The sequence below is a fragment of the Strix uralensis genome, chromosome 2 (assembly GCF_047716275.1).
Source record: "Strix uralensis isolate ZFMK-TIS-50842 chromosome 2, bStrUra1, whole genome shotgun sequence".
In the NCBI taxonomy this organism is placed as follows: domain Eukaryota; kingdom Metazoa; phylum Chordata; class Aves; order Strigiformes; family Strigidae; genus Strix; species Strix uralensis.
In genome coordinates, this window is record NC_133973.1 from 77,177,445 (window position 1) to 77,203,407 (window position 25,963).

A 25,963-nucleotide genomic window follows, 5' to 3' on the forward strand; every position below is an offset into this window, starting at 1 on the left:
TGGACATAACATTCACAAAACCATCTTAAGGAAGGCTACCTTTCAGTGTTCAGCGCAACAAATACAGTTAAATTAGACAGCAGCACCTGCCAGAAGGCTGCTTAGTTTTGCCGGGAAATAGAAAAGTCAATCCTTTTGCCTGCTCACCGGGAGGTTATCAGCCTGCTCCCTCCGCTGCCTGGTGTTCCAGATGTGCCCGAGGCGCACGATCGACATCTAGTGGCCACTGTAAAGTGAGGAAAAGGAGCCTGTTGCTGACTGGCACCTGAGGCATTTTTTGGGTGACAATATGTAGTATTTTAAGCTTTTAATAACAACGCATGCCCTTTTACTTGCCTGAATAATTCCTGAATAAAAAGAAAAAATTATAAAATCAAAATTTTGTCATTTTTTTTTACATAAAGTGGCCCTCCTGTAGATTTTCTTCCTCAGCCACTTCACAGGAGACACAAGAAAACTGAGAGAACCCTGACGTGGTAAGTCAGGGTAGTCAATAAACATAGATTCCACAGTCAATGGCATACCTAACCTTAGTTTTAATTTATTGTTTCTCACTTTGAATAGCTACAAATCACATCACACAAAGATATGAATAAAAGACAATACCCCAACACCGTGCATTCTCTTTCTCTAATAATATGGATTTTGAATCGAGAAGCAAGAGCATAACACAGAGGTAGAAGGAAAGGGTTCTGTTTCCAGGTTTATTGAATTTTCCATGTGACTTTTTAGCTCTCCTCCTTTAATTCTGTGGTTATAAAATTACAGCATTATTCAGTGTACTCCCTTTTTTGTTATGTCCATTCACAGAATGAGCTGATTATAGCAAGAGCTGATGTCACAGAGAGACAGAAACAAGCAGAAAATCCTGTGTGTTTACAAAATACGCATAAATATAAAATACAGTGTGTAAAATAGCATTCCTGCATAGCGATACTGTTGTTCTTCTGTCAACTATGGGTCCTTTTTTTAAATAAAAACCTTGTATATTTCTCAGGTATTTAAAAGTTTTGGCAGAATAGATTTTTGGTAGGATAGGTGTCTTCACTCTCCTGTGGAAAATCATTACCTACGTGCTCTGGCTCTTTTAATTCTTTTTTTCCTGGTACTCTATTGTACTTCCTGGTATATCTGTGTAGTGTGGAAGAGCCGGGTGACCTTGCTCCCTGATTAAGCATGGAAACCAGTAGAATTTTCTTTTATTATAATGATTTAGGTGTTGAAACAACTGTTTCCTCCATGTCCCTTCAGACTGATGCTCCTAGATGGTAGATCTGAAAGAAACATATTGAAGAAGACATAAGACCCCTGCATTTCCATGGTGAATGCCCATTTACCTTAACATGCATTATTAGTAGGGATACAGTTTTTCTCTGATTGCTGTCTTTTCTTCTATACAGTATGAAGTAAGTGAAAATGTTGCATAAGTTTAGCAAGATTCAGTCTCTTTTCCCATACTTCACAAAATCTTTCATTTTCTGGACTTCTTTTTCTTTTCTTTTTGGTAATGACCATGTGCAGTTGTAAAACATTTCCAAAGCTAGAAGTGTTTATTGGTTGCATAAAAGCAGTCTTTTGAGACTGATACGGATTATGATACTGATTTATTTAGTTTTAATTTGTGTACTGAGAAATGTTTTTCCTTCTTGTTTTGATTAACCATCAGAGTGGTTAAAGGACTTGTTTTAGTGTTACATCAAAATGTGGAATTTATTACACAGGTTCAAATAAAAGCACTGAAAAAAAAATTTCAAAGTGTATTCCTTTACCTCCATTGTCATCAGAAAGTTCCTTCTAAATGACTTTAATCTTTCTTGCCACCAAGGTTTAGCCATCTACTGAAACAAATAGGAAAATTATAAATATTTTCTAGATGTTTTTATTTGCTAAGATTTAACAGTATTCTGGGTACAGGTGTTGAAATCTTATTCCCAAATTCAGCAAGTTACCCATGCCAACGTGCCTAAACTGATGAGTAATGTCATTATAATCATATGTTTAACCCTCGTCATGGTTCAAAACTTTTTCATGACTGAAATGTCTCACTGATGCCTGTAGTTAGATTGCATGAATCTTGACCTAAATGTTCAAGACATTGACTGTATTTTGAAATATATGGGGCCTGTTGTTTATCTAAATAGTCAGGTTCTGCAGGTTTTCAAGCCCTCGTTCCCCTGCCACCCATATTCCTGCTTTTCTTACACAAACTACAGGAGGTCCTGTGTTCTCATGTTCCCTAACCATGGGACTCCTAGCACTATGTGGTCAGGACTTACTTAAGCCCTCTGAACTAGTACAGGAAGACGCTATGTCACTGATAGACAGAATACTGAAACCTGTGGAAAAGGAGAATTTTGCCATTTGATCTAAGGGGCATAAGTTAGGTTTCATACACGGAAGCATCACCATGTCTGATGATGTATCCCACCATCACTTAAAATTTTGATACTTCCTCTCCCTCTGTATGGGTTTGAACATAGTGAGAAAAATAGAGCATGGTGCTGTGAAAGGAGAATCTTTTTAATAACTTACACATGGCTTTAGGAAGATGTAGTCAGATATTAAAGAAATTCTCAGAACAAAAAAAAATTGGTTGCTGATTGTCTTTAAATGTAATTTAGAAGAGCAAAAATATGTAGTAAGGCAGATGTTAACACTAAGAACTACTCTCCTTTTTGAAAGCAAAACGTTTCATGGTGTTGGATCCCTTACTGTCATGCTTTTATTTTGTATCCAGTATTTACAGAGATAGTTAACAGCATGGCTCCTGGCATCAGTATTGAAAGCTTTATTACATTGTAGTCACATATGTTAAGTAAGAATGTATATTCCTAGTGGTGATTGCTTTCTAATAGCCTTAAGAACACCTGCACCAGTCATATGCAAGACATATTTTTACTTTAGTGTCACAGACAAACACATATTATTTTAATTGGTTTAACTGTGCATTTTTGTCCATTCACAGTATTGCTTTACTGTGGCAGATGGCCCAGTGTATGTGTTATAAATACTTTGCATGACATCCCCTCTATTTTACTAATCTTCACTGTGACTTTCCCATTGGTAATGACTAATGACAGCTTCCTAGCCAGCAACTTTTAATAGATTCCTCTTTTCCCTTAATCTCTGCCTGTCCTCAACAGCACTGTTTTGTTCAATAATTTAATCAGTTCAGCAACAGTATAATATTAGATAATTGAACCATTGCTTTATGAATTCTTGAAATACAGAATACCCATGAAATAATCACTGATGGATATTTCAGTACTGATAGACACCACTCTCTTTTCTGACGAAATAGAAAGGGCTTTGCTCTCATGCTTGAATGTTTTTTCTTTCCTCTTAATTTCTGTCCCTTGGTCCTGAGAACCATATGGAGTAAATAGGAAGGAATCCAATAACCAGAAAAATTAACAAAGGATTAACATTTTTGCCTACGCACCATGACCTTGTTAACCATTCAACACCTACATATCAAAGGAGTGAGTTTATATGGAAAAAAATCCATTCATCCCTGTCTCCTCTTATCAGTGAAGATTTATCTGCAAAAGGGACTCCCTAAGGCAAAAACAGTTCATCCCATCTGTGTTAGCAGGCAAAAGGATGTAGATGCTGCAAATTCAGTGGGAGAATAATAGTGCAGAGCTCCTTATAGGCTAGTGTGAGTTTTTGGAAAACTCCTGGACCCAGGAATTTCTGACTAGAGCTGCTCCTTTCTTTGTGAACAGGATCAGATAGTTGCTTGCTATCTGTGTTGCTAGCAGCTTCTGTGTTTTGCTAAAGGCAGTACTCCTCACGCTCCCTTTCTTTTATCCAAGGTGTTTTGTGAAACGAAGCAGTACTGGAGTGGAGCTAGCAGGTGGCTGTAGGACAATTCTGTGATTTCACAGCAGTTTGTGAGATTTCACAGTTTAATTTCACAGTTTAATTGTGTTCCTCTCAGAACAAAAAAAATGCTTCAGACAAGAATGCCGTACGAACCCTAACCACAGTCTGTATTTCAGAGCTTTCATTGCAGAGATAAGGGGGAAGGAGGAGCTGGCTGAAGCATATTATCACTCAGACATTAGGATGAGTTTGGATCTTAAGTTTAAAAGTAGTAACTTCGTAGCTTTTATTCAAAAGTAGTTTCTGCACACATAAACCCCTCATAACTTTTCTTTCATCTTCTCCCCACCTCCCCAGAGTGATAGAGGAAGTTCAGCTTAAAAATGCTTTAACATTTTTTAAAGCAACACATGTATGTTAATGCAGCTACCCTGGCTACCTGCCTGAAAACTGTTCAGTAGCTTATGGTAGGTGCCTAACTGCACATGCTAGTGTCAGGCACCTTCTCGGTGTATTGCTGCGTACTCAGTGTTGCTGATACTAATAGTAATGCCTTTTGCCTACCAAATGTTGATCCTGATAGTTTTAATTAAATCTGCTTTTTCTTACGAATGCTGCTGAAGTCACATGATGGGACAAAATCTGCCTTTGGAGACATTTGCATACTGGCAGTGAACCCATCTAAGGGATTATGCATGTGTGCCCAGGGAGAAAAGGGAGTCAGTCTGATCTGATACAAAACCAATTGATATTCAGTTGCAAAAGGAAGAAACATGGAAATGCATCTGAAAAACTTCTCTTTGAAGGAGGAGAGGAGAGCTGATACACTTTAGAGAAAAGGAAAATGGAATAGATAAAAGATTATTGTTTGCTGATAGTGAGAACTTTCAGAGAGACTTAATGCCAAACATTTTCATTTTTCCTCTTACAGGCACAAGCATATTTACTGTTTACGAAGCTGCTTCTCAGGAAGGCTGGGTGTTCCTTATGTACCGAGCAATCGACAGTTTTCCCCGATGGCGTTCATATTTCTATTTCATCACCTTAATTTTCTTTCTGGCCTGGCTCGTTAAGGTACTGAAAAATGTGTTCTTTTAAACCTGTCTGAAATGTAGATCATATTAGAATGAATTTCTTCTCTTTTCTGCTTGCTGAGCTTTGTGTCAGCCATTCTTTCTTGTTCTTTTTTCAGAATGTTTTCATTGCAGTCATCATTGAGACATTTGCAGAAATTAGAGTACAGTTCCAGCAGATGTGGGGGTCCAGGAGCAGTACTACTTCAACTGCCACCACCCAGGTGAAACAGCTGAGATGCTGAGATTCTCTGGGGGCTTGACTGGGTTTAGTTTATGAATGAATAATAAGCCAAAAATTCCTGTTAATTATTATTTTATCTGATTTATTTGACTTTGCATGTTACTACATATATTTTAAGTTGGTATATGAATTTTCATGTAAAATTAAATTCTATGTTATATTATCCAACTAGGCTTTCTTAAAAAAAGAGTATTAGAGAAGACTGTAATATGGTTCTCTGTATTGCTGGGTATGTTATCACTGTTTTAATTCTCTTTTAATGAAGTAGGATAATGTTTTTTTATCATGTCATTGGTGGGTTTGGAATTAGGGTTGCTATTGAATATCACTTTCTGTGCTAAGGAAGAAAAGCTGAAACTGCAAGCTGTAGCTGTAAGAAGAGAGGTCAGAGGTTAGCTGAAGTGTTTGGGGAAGCTGGTCCTGGAGCTGAGAAGGGCATGTTGAGACCAAGGAGGAGTGAGGTGCTGAGGCAATGAAAGAGCCATGCTAATATTTGGGTAGCCACAGAAAGTGAAACCCTGAATGTGAAATAATGGGTAGGAAGAAGCCATGATAGGAAGGGTGCTATGTGTGGGCTGGGTAGTGTGAAAGACCCCGTATGAAAAACAAGGGCTAACGGGTTGAGATTTAAATTTTCCCACACATTATTGTAACTGTCATATTATGTATCCTGAATGTACAAAAGGTCAGGCTTTTTCAGGCTAGTGCAGTTTGCCATCTGTAAGAGGGACCGGTACCGGCTTCCTGCAAAAAGCCCTTAGGAAGACAGATACGAGAAACACACCCATGAGGGAAATTTTTCTAACCTCTGTAGCTAGAGTTTATTTCTTTTCTTAAGCCAGAGGATTTACGTGTTTCAGAATTATTTATGAAATATTTTCTGATATTCCTCTGGATATTCCCGTAACTGTATGGAACTCTAGTCCTTTTGTGCCTGCTGCTACATTTTTCACCTCAAATAGACTTTGTGGCAATAATTTCTACTTTATATATGTCTTTGTCAAAGCAGACTTGTTGATATCAATTTAAAATCTAACAAAAAAAGGGACTTTTCCACATGACACATACTTAGCCTGAGGAACGTAATGTTTGTTTCATCTCTGATGGAACCAATTCCTGAGCCATATAGGCTTAACCGACATACTCTAAACTAAAAGCTGGAACAGAGAGATCAATGTAGAGAAACTCAAGAAGCAGCCGACATTAAGGAATTTCAAGGATAAAAGAAATTCCCAAAATAATGTCATCATGCCAGAGAATATGAACATGTTGAATATAAATTGCATCACGCAAAATAAAATAGCATGTTGGCTGCAGACAAATGCATGGTTACTTTGCTCCTTGAGTCACTGGCATGATGGGACATAAAGGGAGTCCATCTTATTGAATTATAAAAACGATGTATCTTTTTCTGTATTAAGAAGAGCAGAAAATTTCTTGCAGTTTCTTGTTCAAAGCACCAGACAAAGTTAAAAACCTTGCTTGTTTTGGGCATGAAATAACCTTGAGAAAAAGCAACAATATCTTTCTTCATTTGCCCACTTCATAAATCATTAAACTGGTCCCGAAACTTAGTCCTATAGAAAAGAGAATGAGTGTCAGAGAGTCAAAGTCAAGGAAGCGGTCTCTGGAGAAGGGTAAAAGGAGGTTCTTGTAAAGCACTTTATCACTGCATATTAAAGCATGGTACAAAGAAGAATAACTCAGTGCTGCGCTGAGTTGGCAACTCTTCCTGGTGCAGAGATGCTACATAAGGACTCAGCAGCATTACAACCATATTTGTGTGACACTGTCCCCAGTCTAATGAGCACTTCTCTCAGGATGGCCTTTAAGCTTCAACCATGCTGCTGTGGCTGTGTTCTCGAGGTGCTGGGTGCTGGGTATCAAGGAAAAGGTAGGAGTGAGGTGGGAACTTTGCCACACTTCATTACATAGTATATGCAGATGCCCAGGTGGCAATTCAAAATGCTAGAGCCATTCATTTTCTTTCAAGGATATTTTCAAGGACAGTGTTAATCACGTCCAGGCATGTTTTCTCACTGTCCATTAGCAGTCTGCATCTTTTTATGTCCTAATTTCCGAGGGGGAAAAAAAAAGCCCGAATGCCTACACCTGTGCTTCCAGAGATTATTGGTAAAATGTGAATACCACTGTGGTCAAGAGAGCCTTTTCCATTGACATCATTAGAGCCAGAATATCATTCAGCTGTTTGCAGGAATTATAAGCTCTGGATAACAGTACAGAAGGACTGTACAGCTACTCCTGATATGCATCAGTGCAACAAAAATAAAGTCTGATCCTTGGAGTAAAATAATTTTGCCAGTAAAAAAGATGAGGTTGTCTATTATTTCCCAATGCACCATGAAGCTTATTTTTTGGTCACAATGTATTTGTGTTTCCTCAGGATAAGCTTACCTTAGTAAAGAATTTATTCTGAACAGGTACCACCATCTAATGATACTGATCAGAGATTCATTGAATCGGTTTCTACATTAGGACTAATAGAGACACATTGTGTTTGTTGTTATCTGAGTAAAATTCAGAATCTATTAATGTTGGAAAAAGAGCACATTGCTTTTTTTCTGTAGCAGTAAGAACCATTTCCCTCTTATTTTAAACTAGCGATCATCAAAATGTATGCAGATCCTTAAGGGGAATGTATTAGATTTCACTTGTATTTATTGGCACGTAAAACATTTCTGACAATTTTCCCTTTCAAGATGTTTCATGAAGATGCTGCTGGAGGTTGGCAGCTTGTGGCTGTTGATGTGAATAAACCCCAGGGCAGAGCTCCTGCATGTCTACAGGTATGACATTACTTTTTAATAAATCAGTGTGTGTAACCAGCAACACTCAAATGTTGATATAAGGAGACTCTGTTGAGCAATAGCTGCAAGAGTTTTAGTCATAAATTTCTTTAAATCCATTGCTTTCTGCAGTGTAGACTTGTTCTTGAAAATTGCAGATCAACAAAAAAAGATATACCACACCCAAAGGGAGAAGATTAGAAAAATGCATTCCTTATAAACGCCCTGTTTCGTGTGCTCATGAAAGAAAGATTTTAGATTTCGTAAATATAAAGTAACATAAGTAATCATCCTTTATCTCTTAGACTTTATGTACAGACTGATTCCACTCCTAGGTTATTCACAACAGAAATGCTTGGTTATTAACTGCAAATTACAATAACATTATGCCAAGAAGCATGACTAATGATAAACACAGAAGTACCTCATTTCTCTTGTTCCATCTTGAAACTAGTTTCACAGAAGAAGGGGGAAGAGGCATGTAGGTAGTAAGCCATACAGTGTTTGAAACTTCCAGGTTTAATATTCTCACTTGGATATAGGTGAGTTTGTAAAACTCTGTCCTCATTGTTTAAATAAATCCAGACTAAGATAAGTAATATTTTTGTAAATCCTTTTCATTGCAGCACATTGTACAGCAGCTCAAATTTTTATTTGCAACTTAAATAATGTCACTTCTGGGTGAAACAAACCTGCTTCAGAGTAGAAAGCCAAATCTACTGTAGCAATCTGATACCATGATGTTTGCTGGCAGTTTTGGTTATATTTGGTTTAATGTGTAAACTAAAATACATGTACTTGTGGGCAGCATGTACATTGCTGAACACTAAGCTGGCAAGCACCTTTCATCCCCTCCACAAGCTGTTCATTCTAAAATACCTCTGCTTTGTCAAACCACTGCCATATATTGAATTATGGGATATGTCTTAACTGATAATTCCTCTTCCCAAATTTAATTCTTGATTTTGACAGCAACAGGAACATCATTTATGGTGTTCTCAAGCAACAGTCTCAGGTATGTGGATAAAATGTCGTTGAACTCACAGTGAAAACTCCTCCAGATGAAAGTTAAGATAGCATCTGACTTACCTGGTCTGCCTTTGTCTGTATTATTGAATTCTTGCCCCGCTTAGGAATCTTGTGAACACATAGTAAATTGTGTTCCAGGGAACATAAACTTCATGCATCAGTGGCTGCTGCAACTTTTTATAATTGCAACTCAGCTAGCAGTTTCCTTCGCATTCTTCATCCCTTTGTGCAACATCTGCAGGGCTTCCAGTAATCTGTGACCTTGCTGGATGTAAATCCAAGGAAAGCAATCCAAACGAAAGCAATGCGTTAAAATATTATTTTATTAGGATAGTGTCCAAAATAGGCTTTATTCTTATTAAACATAGGCTAAAATACAGCCCAAAGAAAGCAAAATCTCAAAGCCTGGATAAACACATGCACCTTTTTTTCATTTTACCATGCATTATTGTTTCAGTTCAATCAATCCAAGGTAAAAAGCAAATAGACTTCATAAAAAATTCATGTGTTTAAAGCCTCTGCAATATATTAAAGGCATTCTTTATGCATTAAGTCCCTAGTGAGAGATGTGATAGTTATTTTCTAACAGTTTGGGTGGGTTTTGTTCCTTAAGAGGAACATGGTACATAAATCTGAATCTAGGTAAGAGTTAATCAGATTGTAGAATATATACCCTGCCTTTAGGACACATTCAATTAATATGCATTCTTCTGACCTTTATTAGCTAAGTACATTGCCATTCAATATCCTGTGAAGGATAGAGTTTTTAGAAAAAGGTAGTGAGGACTCTCTATTGCTCTGTATCATTTTAATTAAAGTTTGCAGTTTGGTTTTATTAATTCCTGTCTGGGCTCTGTAAATAATTATTGCTCCAAATATGAACAGGAACATTATTAAAAGTTCTGTTTCAGCAGTTACATAGGTCTGGTCTGTGCTTTGGTGAAACTGCACTTATTCAGTGTACTGAGTTATTTAGAATTTACTTCCTCAACAAACTATACTGTGCGTCAGGAGAGGAAATATCATAGTGGCTAAGGGAATGGAAAGGGACTCTGGAGATCTGGGTTCAATTTATTGGCCAAGCACAAATTTCCCGTAGACCTTGAGAAAACGACTTAATAGATATCTTTGCTTTAGTTCACATTCCTTATGGTAGAAAAGTTTATCCCTCCCAGATTTGGCTACTGTAGTGTTTAAATCTACTAACTACTTGAGAGGCACTCCAGGAAGACAGGTTTATGCTATCTAAATTGGCAAATAGATACATCCAGCTCTCTAAAGCAGGGAGTGATGGAGGAAAGAATAATGTGATTTATGTGTGGTGTGTAACATAAAAACGTCTCTAATACAGGTTTTGGAAGACACTTCACATGGACTAGCTGGATCTGTTGTGTTTTACTAGTTCGGCTTCTGTACAGCTATGCTTATTCCCACAGACCAGGTCAGGGGAGGCCTGACAGGTGATGCTAGCCTAGGTAGAACATTGCACTGGCATGTGAAGCAATGCAGATCTGGTATTATTCCTAAGCAAATAATAATTCAGGCGGAGATACCGTACAGGCTCTGTGCAGAGCCTTTGTAACTGTCTCACACAAACATGTCGTCGTTGCACTGAACTGCTCAATTAGGTAAAATGAATGAGCAGGCTAACCGTGTCTTTTCACTTTCATCACAGCTCATCCACAAACGGGATTACAAAGGTGTTTCAGAATCCCATCTAGTGAGTAGTGTGCCTTGGTGTGTCTAAACTGCTGGGCAAGTGAGCACTACTGTGCTTGCCAGGGTATCCCCTCTTGTCTCTTCTGAGAGCCCACCTGCCTTTCCACTGGCTGCATGGCATATGGGCAGAACAGAACCAGCAGGTATATACAGGTCTGGGATCTGCAAGGGGCTCTTGTATACATAGTTAAAAGTAAATAAGACTAAACTATGAGAGATGGGCAAGAAAGATTGGCATTAATCTGGTGTTTTTGAAGAACTCTAACTCAGACATCTAACTAAGTTTTCATTAGTTTCTTAGAAGTGGCTGGAAGATTAGTATCAGTATGGTTTCTGATTTTGACTTGCAAATCTATCCGAATGTGGGGCAGAGAAGCTTTTATTTTGGTATAATGGTTTTATATTTATTGCATTTTTCTTTGAGTGTTCCCAAAGGTGCTTTGTGGACTTTTGTTACTTATTCTCACTGTTCCCCATGACTGGCATTGATTTTAAATATTGATTTTCTTTTGTCACTGAAAAATAATCTTTGTGTTTTCCATTTCAACATGAACCATTTGGCATGAATGCATGCTGAGGCTCCCGCATTGCCACGTTATTTTGCTGTTGTTGATATTACTTTAACACATTGTAGTGTGTTAGAACTTCCTCCCTACCGTGATTTACTCCTACTAGCACAGTAGGAAGCTCTCAGTTCACAAATAAAGAAAAAATGAGCACCAAGTTCCAGAAAAAATCCTTCAAAAAACTTTGAGCATGTATTTACCCCTTTAATCCCATGTTAAAGACACATTGTGTTTCTTATTATTCCTTTCCTATTAATTTTAGAGGTTGTTGATGTTTTTATTGCTCATTCCTTCTCTTTGTCTTCCTGTCTGCAAAGACTTGTAAAATACACATGCTCATTTAAACTTGAACTGGAAAGATTCAACTCACATGTCTTCCGTGAAACTGTGGTTGGTATTACTAACACCAAGTAATGACATCTTCAGTCTTCTCAATACATAGCTTTGTAATAAGCAGAGAAAGTCTGGAGCTGTGATTCCTGTGGGAAACAATGAGCCAGACAGCAATTCCCTGTTCATGCAAATATTTTGGGGTTGTATGTCCAGCAGATATGAAATGCACAACTGGAGATGGAATGATGTTTAGGGAAAGCTTGGGAACACTGTGTGTGATGTGTCAGCATGGATGGAAGTGGTCACTAACTCACAAACCATATGTGCACTCGTAGTCTGATCGTAAAATCTTCAACAGATTAGAAATGCTATATTCACTTTTAATCATATGTGCTCCATGGGGAAGAAATAGAAGGTCAGAAAGCTATGATCTGAGCAAGCAAGTGACATTATGATGGTTACAGTGCTCCTGAACATATGATTAATCTTTTTGCCTCAAAAAGAAAGTTAGTCCTTCGTGCTATGTATTATATTTTACAAATTCTGTACAATTACAGAATTTTAGAGAACCTTGAAGAGACAAAACGATCAAAGTAATATCAAAAGACAGAAAACATATGGAAGGTGGAGGAGAGATGGCCAGAGAAGCAGAAATCTAGTGTTTTAGCAGTTTCATAAGGATATATTGAATGAGAGAGAGAGAGAGAGAAATGAGACAAAACAGTACTTAGGGATTTTCACTGCAGGAGTAACAGACAAGGGCGTAAGTGGGTTTTCTCCTTTTCTCTTTCATTGGAAGTAATTATTGGTGAACCGAAAAAGTGTGGTAGTCTATTTTTGTACTAATTTGCCCTTTAGTGTAACTTCAGAATCAAGCAGAAGGTATGCCTACTCAGTCCTATTCTCTTCTTACCTACAGTGTCTTTCATTAAATTAAATACATATATAATACATTTCTTCCAATTAACTTAAATCCTCTGTTACAGTGAAAGAAAAATATTCTTTCAGTTGGCTAAAAGTAAGTTTTGATTTGAATGAGTTTATTGTTTGAGTGTATTATATGAGTTTATTCAGAAGCAGATTAAATTGTTCCAAATCCTGAACTTCTGAGGCTGTCATTAAAAAAAAAAAAATCTACTTTTTTTTTTTATATGCCCTTTTCTTGTTTAGAAAGCCTAGAAATTGCATCAGTTAACAGAAGCTTGGGTAGTTCAGTGATGTACTTGGCACTGAAACAGTAGTGTAAAACAACCATATTAGTTTTATTGAGGAGACTCTGGAGCAGAGTATGCAAAGTGTAATGTAAAAGCAAGCTGTTAGCTTTGGTGAGATAGAAACGGTGAAAAAAATGAGGTGGAATGGAAGACTGCAGAGAAACTAAACATATTGGCAACAGAATAGCATGCACAATAAAGTCCAGCCCCATCCAACCTTTCTATCCTCAGATGTATATGGGAATATAGCAAATGCTGGATATTATGAAAAGGAAAAAAAAAAAAAAAAAAGACTTCCAATATTTTCCACTTGTACGTAGGGTCTGGGAAGAAATGGTGAAGGTGTGGTGAATGGAAAAAAGAGGTAGAAACTCCAATATCTGGCTAACTCTGAGTGTCTGGTTGGGGATTCACAAAATGATCCGTCATTAAATGTGTGCTCAGTTTCAGCTTTATGCTATTTCAGATGAAGAAGGTAAAGCTGTTACCATCCTCTGCTGTCTGCTCGCCCCCTTTTTTCAGGGTCTTTAACCACAGTAACAATGCCAATTGAAGAGGCAGTGAGTTTACTCCAGGGACACGTCAGCTTACTGTCTCATCTGGTAATGTAAACTGGTGTTCACTTCAGTTTATGTTATTAATAGAAGTCATGAGTTCAGACAGCTGAAATTATTATAGTCCGTTTAACTGGAGGAAGGAGGGTACAGGGCAACTATAATGTAAATGAGCTGCTGATGTGGTGTTGAGAACCACTGTCTTTTTCTGGTATGAATTAAAAAAATAATCTATAAAACTGGAGAACCAAACATATTTTGTCCATATACATTTTTTGCATATTTAAATTCACCATTTTTTATTAAAGGGACCTGAAAATTAATAAGCTCCATGATGCAGATATTGGAGAATGCATAAAACTAGCAGACAAACAAGGCATTTGCCGTGTCTCCAAGATCAGCCAGTACCAGAAATAGGCATATATAGATCATCCTTCTCTGAGCTTCTGGATATCCATTTATGCCCTCGTTCTCTGTCTTGGACTCCAGCAATCATTCATTTAGGGACTTTCTGAAGTGGATGTTAAATTTAGGCCATTATATTTAGTATCCATTGATGGATTTATCACCCATCAATTTGTCTAGCCTATTTTTTGAACCCATTTATTGTTTCGGCCTCCAGAACATCTTGTAGGAACAAGTTACATAAAGTAACTATGTAGCATTTTAACTGATTACAATTGAGGAATTAATTTGCTGATTTTCCTGAGATTACTCAGAAATTGCAAAAAACATAATGCAAAGATTATTGGTTGTAATTTTGAGACGGATGCTCCTTTTCAACAAAAAACAATTTGAAACAACAAAACTTGACAATGACAGGATCACAAGCTCTTGTAACATGCAGTCAGTAACAAGAAGAGGGCAGACATGAGTGTCTGAGAACGATAAACACCAAGTATGGTGGTTGGTTGATGTTTGTGCTTGTGTATACAAATAGAGTTATCAGTGATGAGGAAACTTCAGAAAGGGAAATAAATGTTGAATATCAGGAAGGACTGTTAAAAAAGATTAGTGTATTTAGTGACGAGGCTGTAATTTGTAAGACAGCTTTCAAATCTCCCACAGGTAACATTCTGACATTAACAAACATTAATTAACGTAGTAATTATTAGATGCCTATTGTAATTTTGTCTATGCTTCTACTTCTCTGCTATTGTATACAGGCATCTAAAAGAAAAGTTATTTCAAGGGGATGCAGAACTGCATGCATATTTCCAGTCTGCAAGGCATACAACCAACCTCCCTCCCTCCTTTTCTGTCCTTCCTTCCTTCCTGCCTGCCTGCCTGCCTTCCCACTCCCTTCCCTTCCTCCCTTTCTCCCACTTCTTTTCTCCCCTCTTTCTTGCCTGCCTGTCTTCGTTTCTTTTATAACCATTATGCCAAAGCACATATGTTAACAGTGAGTTAGACATAGTTCTTTTATGTTCATAGTTTCTTCTCTGTAGTTCTCCATTTACTGCTGAGCTGTCAGTTCTTGTTCCTTACAATCAGATTTCTAGCCACAGTTTGTAGCAATTCAACCACAGAAACTAAACAAAAAAACCCCATGTTGTTGATTTCACTGTTTTGCATTTGAACAAACAGATTTCAGCTTGAACATATAATTTTCCTGCAGACTTAAAGTATCAGAATCCCATCGCAAAGACAAAACGGATAGGTGTTAAACTATGATTAAGCTTATAAAAGGGTAGTGGTTTTCCTTGGCAGTATTCTTTATTAGAGGACAGCCTGCTGCAGCAGAAAACATTGTCACATCAGGCCCTTGGCATCTCTTGGGAGATTTAGGAACAAGTATTTGGAATTTGTCTGAGGCAGTAGGTTTTCAAAAATCTTTGTATGTCAGTTATGGAAGCCTTGGCAGACACTAATAATCAGTCAAGATTTGTGAACTTCCCCTTACTTTTGGACAAGCTGAAAGTAACTCCTAACTTTCAAACAAGGTCCCAGAAAAACTTTCTTCTCCACAAGTAATAAGTTTTGCGTAAGAAATTTTTATAAATCTTGACCCTCTTTCACACAGGCCTGTACAGTTCACCGATAAATGTCATTAAGTAGTGACATTCAGTTCTTCCAACACCGTGGTCAAATTAATAGACTAAAAATCTTCCATGATAAAAATATGCATCTTGTTTTAAAAGACCACTTCAGCTATGTGTATTTTTTGTTACTCTCAGTCTTTTTGCCATGATCTGAACAGGCAGAGCAGACCATTTATCTAGCATTCTTTTCAGCAGTGGACTTCAATACAGCTTGTACTTATAATTTGCACTTGGAAATTTTGGGGCACACTAGTGTCAGTGGATTATAGAAGCTATTCAGTAATGCCACTAAAATTGAAGTTCATCTGAGTTTCCTTTAGAAATTTTTATTTCTGGGGTTAAATATGTCCAGTGTTTCAAATCCCATAAAACTGAAAACAGGTATTTAAATTGTCGTTTAGCTTTTTTGTGTTTAGCACAATTACAGCAATCAAAGCGTTGGAAGCAGCAGCAGCAGCATGACTTCCTTTAGAGCTGTAACTTGGATGACAAATCTGAGCAAAGTGGAAGACTGCAGAGTCTTAGAATAAAACTAGCAGGGATTTTTTTTTTTTTCTTCGTGTGAGTTGTTTTCCCTCCAATATTTTCTGTATTTCTAGTGTTTTTCAAAGGAAGGTTTCTTTTCACTTGGACTGCAAAGAACATAATGCACTACAACTCTGTATGTTATTAGATTGTTCTTTATATATGTTCTTTCTAGATTTTTGAAACTTTAAAAAAAAATCACTTTGCAATATGTTTTTGTTACTGTTCGGATTTCTAATCCTTTGGATTCCACAATAGTCAGTGGAGAGAGTGATTCCCATCATGAATCTGAAGATAATTCAGGGGATGCTGAATTGCCTCTCGCGTTGTCTGTATTTCTTCATTGTCGTGGGGAGGCTACATAAACTGTGTGGCCTTCTCAGCATCTCAGTGAAGTTCCTAAGAGTAAGTGGGATGAGTCTGTGCTAATAAGTATTTAAACAAACAGCTTGTACTAAATTCTGAAATTTTTAAGTGGCTGTTTCATATTCAGATTAAAATTGTTACTTTCAATTATTCATAAATATATCTCACCAAAAAAATCTCTGAAAAAAAGCCTTTGCCTTTTTTTATTGTATTCTTGGTATTCTGAAAACTGTCTCATAATTCTTCTGAGAATCAGTGTGGTCCTGATTCATCTCACGTGTCTTTAAGCCCTTAGCAGGTTTCAGTGGTAGGATCATAGTACACAGAGCCAACAGAAGGAGATGAGCATTGCCAGAGGGCAGCTGAGGATCTGAAACTGGTGTTGCCCATCACTCTACAAACTGCATCAGAGCGCAGGGTGTTTACTTTCCTATTTTATGTGTGCCAGTTCTTTTGGGGTGAATCTCTAAAGCCAGTCTTTACCTCCTCTTTCTCCAGTAGGCTATAATAATCTATATTATATATTTTTGATGTGCAGATTTAAAGCAAAATTAAGTCCCACTTCAGCAAGCATGCATACTGAATTTTAAGTATTTTGCATTTATTAAATCCTACTGAATTCAGTAGAAGGTACCTAGAGCTTTGAGAATCAGGTTTTTATATGAGTGATTTCATTGACATAAATGCACTTGTTATACAAGGAGTATTTGCACAGTCAGGTCAAAGTCTACATCCTTTATGTTTTGTGAATTCTTAAAGTGTCAGCTAGAGAGAAGCATCTTCAGCTGACCTACGCATTTTAACAAGTTGAAGGCTGCAGTGCAGTACAGTAAACTCAGATTTTCAAGCTGCTTCTCTCACAATTTTGCTTCCCCTTCCGAGGATTCCCTTTCTTTCCTATACTTGCCTCAGACCTTTGAAAAGAGGGTCTTTGAGGCCCGACAGGAGTGAAGAGAAAATCCTGCAATGTGGCATGTGGAGGAAGGACACTAAGTTTCTTTGTGTTTAATGTATGTGAACCGATAGCACATGTTTGCAACCCTTCTTTGACATAGATGCACTTTAGTTTCTAGCCTGAGATTTAGTTTGGTATTCAGGGTGAGTATTTTGCAATTTGAGTTTGTTTTTTTTTTCTATCTGTTATTTTAATTCTTCTATACAAAAAAAAAAAAAATTATGTTCTTGTCTCAGAGCTTTCAGACAGTGTACAACACTCAGCTGTCACAGTAAGAGTGTGCATTCCCTTTTATAGACTCGTTATCTTTATTTTTCTAGCTAAAGAAGACCAGGATGGATATCTAGCCCAGAGGCCATCTGACATGGACTGTGGCCTTTCATACATCCTTCTCCAGAACAGATCAATCATGCCCAGTTTACACAGTTCTTGGCCATTTGTCTCTTCTGTGCCCCTGTGGCATCCTTGTGTCCTTCAGGCACGAATATTTCTCTGTGTTTTTTTCAGTTCCGAGTATCCAAAATAATGTGAGGGTTGTGTTACATGGTCTGATGCTGAGATCGTGCATTACATGCTCTCAGGTTTGATAGCAGGGTGAATGAGGTTGTTCAAGGGTGCAAAGACTGTTGTGATGTTAAATGAGGTTTAAGCCCAGACGGCAACTGAGCACCATGCAGCTGCTCACTCACTTCTTTCCCCCTCAGGGATGGGGAGGAGAAAATAAAACAAAAGGCTCGGAGATCAAGACAAGGACAGGAAGGGATGACTCACCAATCACAGCTGGTGAGTGAACCGACCAGAGAAGGTGCCCTGCTGGATCTCCTCTTTGTGAACAGAGAAGGACTGGTGGATGATGTGGTGGTTGGAGGCCGACTAGGGCACAGCGATCATGAAATAATAGAGTTCTCTATTCTTAGGGAGGCCAGGAGAGGGCTAAGCAGAACTGACATCCTGGACTTCAAAAGGGCTGACTGTGTCTTGTTTGGGCACCTGCTTGACAGGATCCCTTGAGAGACGGTCCTGAAGGGTATAGGGGTCCCGGAAGGCTGGCCAATCTTTAAGAAGAAAGTCTTAGTGGCACAGGAGCAGGCTGTCCCCAGGTGCTGTAAGAGAAGCCGGCGACAGAGAAGACCCCCCTGGCTGAACAGGGAGCTTTGGCTGCAACTCAGGAAGAAAAGGAAAGTTTACAGCCTTTGGAAGAAAGGGCTAGCCACTCACAATGATTACAAAGATGCTATGAGGGTATGCAGGGTGGAAATCAGGAGGTATAAAGCCCAGCTGGAAATTAATCTGGCTTCAGCAGTCAAGGATAACAAGAAATGTTTCTGTAAGTATGTGAGCAGCAAAAGAAAGACCAGGGAGAGCCTCCATCCCCTGCTAGACGCAGGAGGAAACAAGGTAACAAGTGATGAGGAAAAGGCTGAGGTGCTTAATGCCTACTTTGCCTCAGTCTTTAATAACAAGACTAGTTGTACTGAGGGAATCCAGCCTCCTCAGCCAGAAGACAGAGACTGGGAGAATGACCCCCCCGCAATCCAGGAGGAGACGGTCAGTGACCTACTGCATCACCTAGACATACACAAGTCTATGGAACTGAATGGGATACACCTGAGGGTGCTGAAGGAGCTGGCTGGGGTGCTCGCCAAGCCTCTTTCCATCATTTACCAGCAGTCCTGGCTGACTGGGGAGTCCTGACAGATCGGAAATCGGCAATGTGATGCCCATCTATAAGAAGGGTCGGAAGGATGATCCGGGAAATTGCAGGCCTGTCAGCTTGACTTCGGTGTCCAGGAAGCTGATGGAGCAGCTCATCCAGAGTACCATCACACAACACATGCGGGACAACCAGATGATCAGGCCCATCAGCATGGGTTTATGAAAGGCAGGTCCTGCTTGACAAACCTGATCTCCTTCTACGACAGGGCGACCTGCTTCTTGGATGAGGGAAAGGCTGTAGATGTTGTCTACCTTGACTTTAGTAAGGCCTTTGACACCATTTCCCACAGCATTCTCCTGGAGAAACTGACTGCTCGTGGCTTGGATGGGCACACGCTTTGCTGGGTAGAAAACTGGCTGGATGGCCGGGCCCAAAGAGTTGTGGTGAACAGAATTAAATCCGGTTGGCGGCCGGTCACGAGTGGTGTCCCCCAGGGCTCGGTTTTGGGGCCACTCCTGTTTAACATCTTTATTGATGATGTGGATGAGGGGATCGAGTGCACCCTCAGTAAGTTTGCAGATGACACCAAGTTGGGTGGAAGTGTTGATCTGCTCGAGGGTAGGGAGGCTCTGCAGAGGGATCTGGACAGGCTGGAGCAATGGGCTAAGGCCAACTGCAGGAGTTTCAATAAGGCCAAATGCCGGGTGCTGCACTTGGGCCACAAGAACCCCCAGCAGCGCTACAGGCTTGGGGAGGAGTGGCTGGAGAGCTGCCAGTCAGAGAGGGACCTGGGGGTGTTGATTGACAGCCGGCTGAACATGAGCCAGCAGTGTGCCCAGGTGGCCAAGAAGGCCAATGGCATCCTGGCTTGTATCAGAAATAGCGTGGCCAACAGGGACAGGGAAGTGATCTTACCCCTGTACTCGGCACTGGTGAGGCCGCACCTCGATGACTGTGTTCAGTTTTGGGCCCCTCACTACAAAAAGGACATTGAATTACTCGAGCATGTCCAAAGAAGGGCAACGAAGCTGGTGAAGGGTCTGGAGCTCAAGTTTTATGAGGAGCGGCTGAGGGAACTGGGGTTGTTTAGTCTGGAGAAGAGGAGGCTGAAGGGAGACCTCATCGCCCTCTACAACTACCTGAAAGGAGGTTGCAGAGAGCTGGGGATGAGTCTCTTTAACCAAGTAATGAGTGATAGAACAAGAGGTAATGGCCTCAAGTTGCGCCAGGGAAGGTTTAGACTAGATATTAGGAAGCATTTCTTTACAGAACGGGTTGTTAGGCATTGGAATGGGCTGCCCAGGGCAGTGGTGGAGTCCCCATCCCTGGAGGTGTTTAAGAGTCGGGTCGACTTAGTGCTGAGGGATATGGTGTAGTTGGGAACTGTTAATGTTGTGTTGATGGTTGGACTAGATGATCTTCAAGGTCTTTTCCAACCTAGACAATTCTGTGATTCTGTGATTTTGTAATTATGGCCATGGGCAAAAGACAGACTCCTTCAGGACTGAAAAAGAACATCAAAAACTAGACAAGTAAAAAACAACACTACCCCCACTAATTTACCAATCAAACAGATCAGGACAATGAGAAATACAACCACATCTTACAAACACCTTCCCCCCACCCCTCCCTTTTTCCCGGGCTCAGCTTTGCTTGTGATTGCCCAGCAGCACAGCAGGGCAGGGGATGGGAGTTGTGGTCAATTCATCACCCGTTGTTTCTGCTGCTCCTTCCTCCTTAGGGGGAGGACTCCTCACACTCTTCCTCTGCTCCAATATGGGGTCCCTCCCATGGGAGACAGTCCTCCACAAAATTCTGCAATGTGAGTCCTTTTCACAGGGCTGCAGTTCTTCATGAACTGCTCCAGTGTGGGTCCCTCCCATGGGCTGCAGTCCTCCCAGCAACAGACTGCTCCAGCACGAGCTTCCCTCAGAGTCCCGGCCTTCTTCGGGCACAGCCACCTGCTCCAGCGTGGGGTCCTCCACAGCCTGCAGGTGGGCATCTGCTCCACCAGTGACCTCCATGGGCTGCAGGGGCACAGCCTGACCTCTCACCACGGGCTGCAGGGGAGTCTCTGCTCTGGCGCACCTCCCCGCCCCTGCTCCTCCTTCTTCACTGACCTTGGAGTCTGCATAGGTGTTTCCCTCACTCCTACCTCTCTGTCTCCACTGCAGGTTCCCCTTCTTAAATATGTTACCACAGAGGCACTACCACCGTCGCTGATGGGCTCAGCCTTGGCCGGCGGTGGGTCCAACTTGAAGCCAGGGGAGCTTGTAGCAGCTTCTCATCAGAGTGAATTCTGTAGCCCCATCCCCCTCTACCAAAACCCCGACACACAAACCCAGTACATCAGAGGATTGTACGGAACAGAGGGACCCATGCTTGGGTGTTGTTTTAAGAAGAACTAACTGAAGAGGTCCAAACCAGACCTGTGCAGCCAGCTAGCAATTAAGTAGACTGGCTATGGTGATCAGTTTTTTTAGTTGTTTGTTGGCTTTCGTTCTTTTAACAGAGTAAAAGTACCAGATGGTACCAGAGAATGAATTTTCCTTGGGTGAAAAAGTTTTGAACAAATTCTTTAATAACACAGGGTCAAAAAGCATATAGTACAATATTTAGACACAGAAAACAAACATGCCTGGTTGTTAATGCTAAATATTTTAAAGGAGCAAGTAGAGAGACAGAAAACTAGGGTAGGGTAGAGCAGGGTGTACATTATATAGTACAAGCAAGTATGACTAAGACTAATGGGATAAAATTAAGAAAAGGAGGATTTCTGGCCAACAGTGAACATTGTAGATTCTGTGGAAGTGTTTGCGTGGTAGCAGGGAAATGCCGTCCAATGGCTGCAGCCATTGCCAGGCCAGGCGGGACAAAAGGCTAGAAAATAATTCTGCATTGGTACGGATAAGGATGTGGTGCAATAGATACTTCTTTTACTTTCTTGTAAGATGAGAAAGACAAAAATTAATTATGACTGAAAAACTGGCACTCAACTACGTTGGGTTCTTTCCCCAGCTTTGCCTTTTGCCTACACAAGGAACTTTGATCTTTCCACCTCAGCTCAGTGCAGAACTGTTATATGGGCTTCCTTTTCTCAGGACAGTTCGCAAAACACTAGCATATTCTTTCCTAGTACACAGTAACCAGTTGTTCCTATGGGCGGGAATGGACATTTAACTTACTTTAGATACTTAAAATTTAGTAACTGAGGCACAGAAGTTTATACTTAGTGGAGAGAAGCAGGTACCTTCAGCAGATACTTTCTTTGCTAGTTGTGACGTAGATTTTTTTACATTTTTATAGGCCTAGACCCACAGCATGCTATTTCATATTTAAATTGCAGTGTTTCAGGATTTTTCATAATTGCTTTCTACAATCAGCCATTTTCACTTAATCTTCACCTCATCCTTTGAATAGTAGCTTGAGACATCATACTTTAAGTGCCGTACATGATTTTGCTATTAATGCCCCCTGGTGTATATAATCTATGTGGTGACATTTTATTAATTGCACAGTACCCAAAGTGTATATAAATCATTTCCTCTTCTCTATCATAAACTGTTCAGAAAAGTTCGGCTGAGGAAAGCAGATACATACACTAGTGGGCTTGATTTCAGAAGGTATTTTACTACAGACATTGCTAATATAGCAGAGTTGGCAGTACATGTGCTGTGATCCTCTCTTCATTTCTGGCCTCCGCTTCCCTTTGTAGGATTCTAGATAACTCAGAGGAGGAACTGGAACACTAATTAGTGAAAGCTGACTGTACACCCAATTCCCTCCCTCGTGCTGTCTTTATCTGCATACAGTTTTGCCATCCAGTCTGTTACTCTGTTGGCTCAGTTTTCTTTGGTATCTTCTAAGCCATTTCTCTTTTACTGACAAACTGCCTCTCACTGACTATGCATGGTGTTTTGCAAGAGAATTCTTACTATTTTTACCCTCAGTCACTCCATTTCATCCCCTGCCCAAAGTAAAATTTCCCAGTTCTGCATAGGTTAGAAACTACCACCAGTAGATCCATTCACAGATCCTTAATTTCTTCTTTCTTCTCTAGCCAAGGTTCAGCAACCTTTGGTCTTTGCTGTCTGTCCATAGCCAAGGCTGATAAACCTTCACAGTTCAGACCTACTCTCCCTTATCCATTTAGTTCCTGCCACTCAATCAGAACCATAAAGATAAACATGCTTCTTCACTCATATGCATACACATATATATATACCTTTATGCATATCAGTTACTGAAACAGGGCAGAAACAAAGCAAACAACTGTAAGAGCCCTCTGAGAAAGTTTGTTATGGCTGAGCAATCCCATGCTCTGTCTCTGGAAGGTAATCATCTGAACTGTTTATTCTGGTGAGGGTCTTGATTTTCTGCTGAGTCCACGCCTGTTGTATGCTTTGTGGAGCCAGAACAGCTCCAGTACTGCTCTTTTTTGCATACATCAAATCTTTTCCTGTTAAAGCAAACAGTGGTTTGTGCACTGCCAGGTACCAGGTAGACTTTAGCCATATCCACCCACACTATAAGTGTTTTGCCGAGATCAGGGTATGGCTGTTTGGTTGGTATTTGTTCCATCACACCCTCATAGTAATCATTCTACTAAGCACAGTCAAAGATAAGGTTGTTTGAAAGGCAAAATTCTGGTAACTGTAAATTCTGCAAACCAACCCATTTTTCTCGTATTTGTACATTAACTCTTAAATTTTCATTTTTCTGTACATTGCACACTTCCTTTAAAGTGATTTTGTCAAATACAAGTTTGAAATACCAGTAGCACTGAATTTAAAGTTAAAAAAAAAAAAAAAAAAAAGAGAAAAATGTGCTATGGCAACAGTAAGGCATAACTGTAAAGCACAACCACCTAGAACTCAGTACTCAGCTACACCTTTGAATAGCATGGCAGGAAATGACAGGCAACACAATGGAAATTCACACATTTTCACCCTAAAGTCAGATACCTTTAAAATGAGGAACACTCTAGTAATGACTGGCTAGGAAGAGTTTCAGACAGCTTGGTTAGCATCAGTTTTCAACAGAGGTAGATGTCAAATACAGTTCTCCAAGGAAGTATTCAGCTGCATTAACTGTGAAGCCATCCTTCTCCCTATGTCATTTTCTGCCTTACTTACACTACACAGGATGTTTCATCTACTCATGTGCATCCTGCAGCCCCTTGAAGTTCAGTGAAAAGTTAGCACTTTGGTGACCATGTCATTAAAGGCTGTATTATAGCATGCACACACCAGACACAGATTACCTTAATTCCAGCATTTTGTAATTCATAGCTCTGCAGATTTAATAATGTTCTGTTGTTACCAGATTTACTTTTAACAAGAAGTAATTTTCAACTAAGAAGCTATTAAGCATATAGGCCTTATTTTGTTTCCTGAATACCAGTAGTTTATTCAGAAAAAAATCCAGTTCAGCAAGCATAGGCATATATATGAATCTCATTGAAGTCATTGAAATATGTAAGGATTTTGTGCCCCAGTCCTCTTATTGATGCCATTGGTGATGTATGTGGAAAGGTAAGGGTGCAGGTATGGATGGGAGTCTGATTTACACTATGTCTTGTTGTGGGTGGTATTTGTTTTATTTGTGTGCTCCCAGTTAGAAGGATTCCTGTGAGAGAAGGGAGCACTCTTCCTTTTTCAAGGATGCTACTGAGCATGCTTCATGTGGAGATGGTTGCAAAGGATGTGGATGAAGTCAGGCAAGGTGTAGCTATGTTGCAGCATTAGGATCTTACAGCTTATGCCAGGAGACTTCGAAGTGGCAGTGAGTAGGCATCCTTCAAGAGGTGATAGGAGTAACTTCCTGCGGAATAGAGCAGACTGAGCAGAGTTTATTGCAGCTGAGAATGCCATTAACTAAAACCAAACCTGGAGCAATGATCTGCCTGCAAGGATACTTGGGCAAAGAGTTGTGTATGATACAGAAATACAAACTTCGGCTTGCCAGTCTTTCAGGTGACTGTCCTGAGGCAGGTTGTTATTCACCGATGGAGCTGCAAAAGAGGATGATCCACTGCTCTCAGACTGGATTTCTGAAAGAAAATTGGTGGGGGGTTCTCAGTGTTCTTCAGAGCTAAGTAGAGCCAAGCACTGCTGCTTGGAGACCTTCTACCTATCCCTCAGAGAAGAGGTGAGGAGGAAAGGGCATGTGACAAGTGCAGGTTTTTTCACCCTCTGTTCCTCCAGATTTTCTGTCTGATTGGGGGAACTACAGAAGGGAAACTGTAGAACCCTGACACTGTCAAACTCAGCAAGCATTTTGCCGCTGGCTGTACTGGAGAAGGAGTTCATCTCTATTGTTGTGAATATACAACATTGGTTTTGAAGTCATTAAAAATGGCACATTGAAACAAATCTAAATGCCAAACAGTCTTGAAACAAATCAAAAAACCCATGAGGCAAAATGGACATGCTCGTGCTAAGCATTCCTCCTTAAAAGCATGAAGATTTAGGGATATGTGGGAGAAACTAGCTGTTTATTTTTCCCAGTTTTAAATGCAGTGAAAAAAGGGAGTTCCTTAAATTTACTCTAGCTGTAAGAAATTTACTTTAATGCTTAAATTTAACATTGAACACAGTTCTAGAATACTGCCTAGTTCTCAGAATTAATGATGTACTGTGCTTCAGCAATTCCAAGAATTGTTTTGTACCTATTTCAGTCCTTGAATAGAACTTATGTGTCTAAATCCACTTGATTGCTTTGAAAATCTTGATCTCTAAGAAGGCTGTGCCACATGAGAGTGTCCTGTGTTTTCATAAACCAGTAAGGAGCAGTATTGGGACAGATAAGTGTATGTACAAGACATAGTGAATGCTACAAATTTACTAATTTTTGTGGATTGTGATTATGCAAATGTGTTCAACTAAAAACATTGGTAACTGACATTATCTTTTAAATGAAAGGACAGTAATACCAGTGGGTATATACGAACCAGTGTGGTTACTTTTGCAGATCATTTGGAAAATTGTCTGTAGTAATGCTGGCACTTATGTTCCTTTTCAAATTAAAAAAACATATTGTAAATCAATGT

General features: G+C 39.8%; 1 protein-coding gene across 1 annotated transcript in view; it reads left to right on the top strand.

The window, feature by feature from the left end:
- The window catches only part of NALCN (sodium leak channel, non-selective), a 251,122-nt gene that overhangs the window by 80,400 nt on the left and 144,759 nt on the right, over positions 1-25,963 (top strand). The window contains exons 9-11 of the mRNA XM_074859339.1: positions 4,760-4,902; positions 5,021-5,125; positions 7,866-7,952. Coding sequence (XP_074715440.1) covers positions 4,760-4,902; positions 5,021-5,125; positions 7,866-7,952 — 335 coding nt within the window. The remainder of the gene's footprint in view (positions 1-4,759; positions 4,903-5,020; positions 5,126-7,865; positions 7,953-25,963) is intronic.